Source organism: Macrobrachium rosenbergii, chromosome 45 (genome assembly GCF_040412425.1).
Source record: "Macrobrachium rosenbergii isolate ZJJX-2024 chromosome 45, ASM4041242v1, whole genome shotgun sequence".
Lineage (NCBI taxonomy): Eukaryota > Metazoa > Arthropoda > Malacostraca > Decapoda > Palaemonidae > Macrobrachium > Macrobrachium rosenbergii.
In genome coordinates, this window is record NC_089785.1 from 29348471 (window position 1) to 29356773 (window position 8303).

General features: G+C 40.0%; 1 protein-coding gene across 3 annotated transcripts; it reads left to right on the plus strand.

Annotated features, from left to right (window-relative positions):
- Positions 1 to 204: 204 nt before the first annotated feature.
- On the plus strand, positions 205 to 6884 carry LOC136829833 (ipis-1-like). 3 transcript variants are annotated; one of them, XM_067088809.1, is made up of 6 exons: positions 205 to 330; positions 2430 to 2765; positions 3253 to 3391; positions 3825 to 4068; positions 4330 to 4574; positions 5611 to 6884. In XM_067088809.1, the coding sequence occupies exons 2-6, from the start codon at positions 2446 to 2448 to the stop codon at positions 5908 to 5910; spliced, it is 1248 nt and encodes a 415-aa protein (XP_066944910.1). In that variant the 5' UTR covers positions 205 to 330; positions 2430 to 2445; the 3' UTR covers positions 5911 to 6884. The 3 variants fall into 3 exon arrangements, with proteins under 3 accessions (XP_066944910.1, XP_066944911.1, XP_066944912.1); XM_067088810.1 differs by lacking the exon at positions 205 to 330 and adding an exon at positions 351 to 722; XM_067088811.1 differs by lacking the exon at positions 205 to 330 and adding an exon at positions 355 to 693.
- Positions 6885 to 8303: the final 1419 nt, after the last annotated feature.

Consider the following 8303-nt stretch of genomic DNA (forward strand, 5'->3'; position numbering starts at 1 on the left):
ACCAAAACGCTACGGAGTATATAGGTGTAGGAGTTTAAGTATACGGAAAAAGACGTTAATTTTAAACGTATAGGTTTAGGCACACGAAAAAAAAAAGACGTTAATATAAAAAGTATAGATCTAGGCATACGAAAAAAGAAAGAGACGTCAATTTCAGACGTAACATTAAGAAAAACGGCCGAAATATGGCGGGAAAGGGCCGCCCTTCTCGGCTGGCAGCGACAGAGTCATGGGGTATTAAACCTGGGACGCGGCTCCTAAGACCTCAGTCCCAGACCGAATTAGCTTCCAAAACATCTCTTTTCCCTCCGTGTCTTTGGCCCAGCCGAGGTAATGCCATCCCCCAGACGTTAGTTTGGTCTTTGTTCTAGCCAGTGCAGTTGTTATAACCGTTAAAAAACAACGGTTGTGGATACAATTCGCAGCCAGAAGTGAAAGTAAAAAATTTCGCAGTGAACGGCAGCGCTTCCGGAGATAAGTCTGCTTGAGGAGTGGTTGTGCGTCGCGATTCAAATTCATCATATTTATTGACTTATTTCGATATTTGTGGTTCGTCGGAGGATTGTCGATGGTCCCGAGGATTGTTATTGGTCGCATCCTCCATCTTTTTCCTTGTTGTGATCGTTAATGCGCCTTCTAATCCCCGTTACGAAGGGAGGAAACAGGAAACAAAGAATAGTTCACGCTATCTATGTGTGTCGAGCTATGTGAAGATAATCAGTGTATTTAAATCATCTTCTTCTTCTTCTTCTTTGTTGTACGAATGTTTCTTTGGCTATTTTTACATAACTATCCACTATTATTCACCGAATACTTTATTTCTACTTAATTTTAAACTTATAAGTAAAAAAACAAATACTTATGAGCAATCAAACGGCAGTTTATTCTTCATCTTCTTTATATTTGTCATAATAATTTTGGTGTAGTTAAGCCAATGTATTCATCTTTTTTTATCTTTGTTAAAATAATTTTTAGTATATATATATATATATATATATATATATATATATATAGTATATACCTGGCCTTTTTTGGTATAATTAACTAACATTATCACTAAATACTTTATTTCAAGTAAGAATTTTAAAATTATAACAAAACGAATACTTATAAAAGGTGTTCAAGATACAATACACAGATACGCAAACATATATATATATATATATATATATATATATATATATATATATATATATATATATATATATATATAATTTATTGTAATAGCCACTTATAAGAAATCAAAAGGTGTTCAAGCTAGGATTTAAAAAAAAATATATAAAACCGGTTTGACTCGCAGACGTGACCATGAGATTTTTTTTTTTTAATTATAACCAGTTTGTGGTTTTCCCTTTCTCTACTGGTTATAGCTCTGTTCGATGTTTTTGTTTCATCTCTCTCTCTCTCTCTCTCTCTCTCTCTCTCTCTTTACCGAGAACTCACTTCCACGAGGAGAAACGGTTTTCCTACTGAGGAATAACTTCTTGTCTCTCTCTCTCTCTCTCTCTCTCTCTCTCTCTCTCTCTCTCTCTCTCATGTGCTTCTCATTCTTCCGATCTTTTCCCTCCGCGTAATCGTGAAAATTAGCGTGATTTTATTTCGCGAATTCGTTCACGGTCGCGATATTCAGAACTTTTTAGACGTTACTGGAAGTAACTTCCTCTCTCTCTCTCTCTCTCTCTCTCTCTCTCTCTCTCTCTCTCTCTCTCTCTCTCTCTCTCACTGGTCAGCGGTCCGAATCCTGCAAAGATGTCTTGTCTAATTTACTGTCAGGGAGGTTACCTGCTCATTATATTTATTAAAAATCTCGTAATAACATGAGTCACTCAAATGGTGAAGAAATCCACAGTGGTGTAAGTGTAATTATATATTAGAAATATATATACTTACCGAGAGCTTTCGGTTCGTGTATATATATAAATATAATATATATATATATATATATATATATATATATATATATATATATATATATATATATATAATAATCAACACACAATCATAATCAACACACAATTGAGTGCGGAACAGAAATAAGTTTCTGACTCACATCAGGATCGAACCCAGGTCTTTCACTTGAAAGGCAAGGGGCAAGGAGGCTGCCAACTAAGCCACACGAGCCATGAAGGAAGTTGGAACCTAATAAGTGTCACTGTACCTACAGCTTTACCCGGGCAGGTAATGCATACCAGCTTGTTTTCCTGCCCAGGTAAAGCCTTAGGCACAGTGGCACTTCTTTTATGACTCGTGTGGCTTACTTGGTAGCATCCTCGCCTTTCAATTGAAAGACTTGGGTTCGATCCTGATGTGAGTCAGAAATATATTTCTAGTGTATATTTACACTTACACCACTGTGGATTTCTTCACCATAATCATAAATATTATGATTATTAAACAGAATCAAACTGACTTACTCTCTCTGTCCCCAGATCGAACCACGACACAATGCACTGGCTATCATCTCTTCTCCTGCTGGGGGCCGTAGGCCTAGCCCACCTTCAGTGCCTGACTCCCAACGACAACTTCCAGGCCGCTCAGTACAGCACCGACCTGTCGGGCATCACCGACTTCGGCCTAGACCTCTACAAGCAGCTGGCTCCAGGGGATTCCCCGAGGAACTTCTTCTTCAGCCCCTACAGCATCTGGAGCGCCCTCTCGCTGGCCTACGTCGGCTCCGGCGGGGACACCCAGAAGCAGCTGGAGGCTGCTCTCAGGGTCTCTGGGAAGCTGGAGACTTTCAAACTCATGAAGGCTCTGGAGAACTTGTAAGTATGAGCGGTTTGTCTTCGAGGTGCCGGAATCCACACCTCGCTTTGTCGGTCCTTGAATCTTGGATCGTACAGCTTTCTAAGTTGTCTTTCGGCTAGCGTTAGGAACCCTGGAATCCTACCGGTTGGCCCTTGTTCCTTAACCCTGTCTTCCATAGATTAAAGCTCTGTCTGACTCTTCTTTCACCCATTCGTTAGACTTCTGGTTTCGCTCTCTTTCAAAATAAACTCTATGGGGCCTGGTCTTTTCTCCCATAGTACGTGCTTCTTGATATTTAGAATCTTTAACTGAAGTGAAATCTATTGATGACTTTCTTAATGTTTAAAAAACCTAGATAATTGTTTATACAATTTATGAATTACAATAACTCATAATTATGTACAAGAGTGATAACACAACAAAAGATTAGAATATCTTAAGGAATTGTCTTCATACATCAGAGTAAGTCTTTTTTATATTTGATGAACCTTTTCCACTTTCCAGGTACGACCAGAGAACTGCGAACAATTCCTTGTACTCCTTCAACCTTGCCAATCGCGCCTACGTGGATGGTACTCTGAACGTGAAGCAGTGTGCCAAGACCATCCTCCACAACGAACTGCGTGTCGTCAACTTCCGTAATGTAAGTACAATTTTCAGGGTTGTGTGTCCTGTCAGTGGCAATGAGTTATACACTAATTTCATTTCTATCTCCCGCCTTTGGAAGTCTCACCATACTTCCGTTCTCCCATGTTCTGTAATATCCATGAGCCTGATTTAGAAATCTTAGCCTTCAAGTTTTCTTCCTCTGTTGGGTCATATTCTTCTTGTTAACAAAAGCAAAACAGAGATTTCCTTGTCATGTGTTTGCATTTTGCTTAATTTCTGCATCAATGGAAATTAGATCAACTTTTCCACCTAACCAGTCACTCTCCTGTTTATGCATCCTCACACATAGCTGCTTTAGTTTCATCATGAGAGTGAGGTCCATCAAAGGTGACACTTTCACTGTTAAAAGATAAAACTTCCTTTAAAAAAATGCCAAAAATGAACGCACAAACCATATGTCTTTGCAGATTGGAGCCACTGCCAAGGATATCAATGATTTCGTCGATGCGACCACTAAGGGCCGCATCACCAACATCGTGTCGCCAGCGGATCTGGTGGACGCCCTGATGGTGCTGGTGAACGCTGCTTTCTTTAAGGGCACCTGGAAATACCAGTTCAAGAATTCCAACACCCAGAAGAAAGATTTCTACATCAGTCCCCAGGACACGGCCCCTCTTGCCATGATGTCTCAGAAAGGAAGCTTCAGATACGGTAAGTTTGTGGTGATTTCCAGCCGTACGGCGTTTTAGTAATGCTATTTGCCTATTGAGCACCTGATTATAGCTCAACTTCTCATTTCACCTGCTCATGAAATCCACGTAAGAATGACCATTTGCTCACTGGTGGTTTCCTATTGTATGTCGTTTTAGGGATGCTATTTTCTTAATGAGCGCCTGATTATAGCTCAACTTCTCATTGCACCGGCTCATGAAATTCACTTAGAACAACCACTTACTCCTGCTTACCCCACAGGCGAGTCAGCGAGCCTCAGTGCACGCATCCTGGAGCTGCCTTACTCTGGAGAGGACATCTCTATGTTCCTCCTTCTGCCAAGACCCGAACTGCCTTTCGACGCTCGCTTCACAAACATGGTCAACAATCTGAACGCTGCTAATCTCCAGGAGGCCCTCAACCCAAGGAACATGGCCTTCGTTGACGCAGATGTCGAAATGCCCAAGTTCAAGTTTTCGATGAAGCTGGGCGAACAACTGGCAACGGTGAGTAGTTACCGAGTGCCTTTTCTATTTTCAAAGCACGTACCTTTAATCTGACCGTTCAAAGAATCATCTGTACGACATAGCATTGTAACATTTGGGGAAAAGGGACCTCCTGTACATATTAGTAGCTACTGATGAAGCTATGTTCTTTTTATATCATTTTGGAAGAAGGGGTCATATGTCCACACTTCTTCTTACCTCTGTGCTTGAGCTGTAGCTTACAGAACCAGAGGATAATTATGTAACTGATAGACTTCCTGAAGTCTCCTAGCCTCCAGTTGGTTTAAGAATTTAAGGGATAAAGTGTATTACATTTCAGCATGTCAGCATCCTAAGTTTTAGTAAAATGAATTTGGGATTCCTGAGGCCCATTTTTGCCACATGTTAATGTGACAAGTGTTTGAATTAAAAGTGTAAAGCTCTCTCATACTTCTCACACAAAGAGTTAATGAAATTGAAATGTAAATTTCAAAGATTTGTCATGCAGCGATTAAATATTATACAGACCAGAAAGCAATTAGTGCAAGAATCCACACTGCAATGCATTGACTTTCTTTTGACCCGTTGTCATTTGTTCTGTGACCTAACCCAGTCAGGCTAGGTTAGGCCAGACTTAAGGGTCAGGTTAACTTAGAATAGAATAGGATATATAGAATTTAGGCCAAAGGCCAAAAGCTGGGACCTATAAGGTCATTCAGCACTGGAAGGGAAATTGACAGTAAGAGGGTTTGAAAGGTGTAACAGGAAGAAAACCTCAAAGCAGTTGCTCTATGAAACAATTGTTAGGAGAGGGTTGAGGAAAGTAAGATGGAAGAAAGAGAATATGAACAGAGGTACAGTCAAAGGAATGAAAGGGGTTGTAGCAGCTAGGGGCCTTAGGAAGGGACACTGCACAGACCCTCAAGTAATGCCTACAGTGCACCGTGTAAGGTGCACTGATGGCACTACGCCCCTAGAGGGCAGGTTAGGCTAGGCCAGCTCACCAACTGACACCATCACATTGTCTCAACCTAACGAAGTCTCCTTGTGTCCGCAGGCCTTCCAGAAGATGGGCATCGTCGACATCTTCGACGCGAACCTGGCCGACCTGTCCGGCTTCGACGCCGGCAAGGACATGAGCCTCAAGAAGACGATCCACAAGTCCTTCATTGAGGTCAACGAGGAGGGGACCGAGGCTGCTGCTGCAACGGCCCTCGTGTTCCTGACCCGGTCCGGGGTGTCCAAAGCGCCTCAGATCGTCACGTTCCACTGCAACGAGCCTTTCGTCTTCATCATCCACGACAACCAGACCAGAAACATCCTCTTCATGGGAGCCATCAAGAATCCCCGGGGCTGACTCTTCCAGGAATCTAGGTCCTTTTCATCTGCTGCTTCTCTCTCCCTCCTCTCCCCTCTTCTTCTTCTTCTTCTTCCTTTTTCCTTATCTTCTAGAATTCTAGGCCTTCTCCCTTACCGGAGTGCCCTGAAGTTTATCCTAAACCTCTTCTGATTTACTTTTTGTGAGGCTAGAGAGAAAGATGTCATCTGCTGCTTCTCTCTCCTACTCCTCCTCTTCCTCTTCTTCCATACCTCGTAGACTTCTAGGCCTTATTCTATACCTGAGTGCCTTGAAGCTCACCCTGACCCTCTTCTGAGATACCTTCTACAATGCTGGAGAGAAAGACATCAGTTGAAATGGAACTGGTCATGTTTTACAGTATATAATATCGAATCGTTATTTATTTAGCATGTATATCTATGTACAGAATTGATCCCACGTGGGTACAGAATACATTCCTCAACATAAGTTATGCTGTCAAAACTGATATATACAAGTGCGAAAGTCACCCACATCGTCTGTACATTTCACGTAGCGTCTGAGCATCCGAGTGTTTCCCAAACATTTCCATTATTTGTTTCAGATATTCTCCTTCAGTTCTTGTAGAGTAATGCATATGCACTTTAGATATTACTGTATTCGTATAATAGTCTGGCAGGTATATTGCGCATGACAATTTTTTTTTATACTTTGAAATATTCAGACCCAAATAACCCATTCATACCAAATTCACACTCTGTCTTGGGAGTAACTTGCACTTAACTGGGAATATATATATATCTTTTGTTATTTACTTGTAACATCAACCTTCATACACACACACACACACGCAAACCACTTTGAGCTTTGTTGTTGAACCCAGCAGTTGTGTTACAACCGACAGAAATTCTCTTCTGGAGCAAAAAGCACTGCGAGGCGTATTTGTGAGACTTTGTAAATATTGTGTGTTCTTTTGTGTACAAGAGTTCCTGAATAAATCTTTTAATTTTGTACTCCCAGTCTTTGTTTATTCTCACTCCACACTTTGGGGAGAGTTTGGTCAAGACTGTTTGACTGGCTTATCAACCTGGCATCACAAATTGAAAGTACTGTGCTGTACTGTGTGCTGTCTTTGTGCAGAGAGAGAACATGAGGTGAACTAAAAAGTTGACACTGCAGAGAACAGATTAAGAGATGAATATACAATCAAACAAATCAGAGTAAAATACAACTTTAGAAATACCTGAATATTTAAGGTGACATGAGACCACCATCTGGTCACTTGGTTTTGCATTTCAAAAACCGTTTAGCCTTTTAGTTAAAATGACAGTGGCGAGAAACACAGAAGGGTTAAAATCTGCCCGAAATGCTTAAAAACCAGAACAGGAGGGTTTAAATCTGCCCAGAATACTTAAAACCTAGAACAGGAGGGTTAAAATCTGCCCAAAATACTTAAAAACCAGAACAGGAGGGTTTAAATCTGCCCAAAATACTTAAAACCTAGAACAGGAGGGTTAAAATCTGCCCAAAATACTTAAAAACCAGAAAAGAGGATTAAAATCTGACCAAAATACTTAAAAACCAAATCAGGAGGGTTAAAATCTGACCAAAATACTTAAAAACCAAATCAGGAGGGTTAAAATCTGCCCGAAATGTTTAAAAACCAAATCAGGAGAGTTAAAATCTGACCAAAATGCTTAAAAACCAAATCAGGAGGGTTAACATCTGCCCAAAATACTTAAAAACCAGAACAGAAGGGTTAAAATCTGACCGAAATGCTTAAAAACCAAATCAGGAGGGTTAAAATCTGACCAAAATGCTTAAAAACCAAATCAGGAGGGTTAAAATCTGACCAAAATGCTTAAAAACCAAATCAGGAGGGTTAAAGTCTGACCAAAATGCTTAAAAACCAAATCAGGAGGGTTAAAATCTGACCAAAATGCTTAAAAACCAAATCAGGAGGGTTAAAATCTTACCAAAATGCTTAAAAACCAGAACAGGAGGGTTAAAATCTGACCAAAATACTTAAAAACCAAATCAGGAGGGTTAAAATCTGACCAAAATGCTTAAAAACCAGAAAAGGAAGGTTAAAATCTGCCCAAAATACTTAAAAACCAGAACAGAAGGGTTAAAATCTGACCAAAATACTTAAAAACCAAATCAGGAGGGTTAAAATCTGACCAAAATGCTTAAAAACCTATCAGGTTTCCGATAAAACAACTCATCTCTCTACAAGGAAAGAGCAAGCAGAGACATTTTCAAAATTATACTTGTGAACATTACCTCATACAATGCAGTCAAATACAACACTGAAGAAGCTCATCTTCAGTAAATAAAATAGCTTTAATATTCCTCATCACCTAGGAAAAATAAAAATAATACTGTCTAAATATATATATATATTTCTTATAAAAAAGTTAATTTAACACATA

Excerpts from the sequence above, each read along its gene's own strand:
- LOC136829833 (XM_067088809.1), top strand. The coding sequence starts at position 2,446 with ATGCACTGGCTATCATCTCTTCTCCTGCTGGGGGCCGTAGGCCTAGCC. Across the intron at positions 4,069-4,329 it reads GAAAGGAAGCTTCAGATACG|GCGAGTCAGCGAGCCTCAGT; the intron begins GTAAGTTTGTGG and ends CTTACCCCACAG. Across the intron at positions 4,575-5,610 it reads TGGGCGAACAACTGGCAACG|GCCTTCCAGAAGATGGGCAT; the intron begins GTGAGTAGTTAC and ends TTGTGTCCGCAG.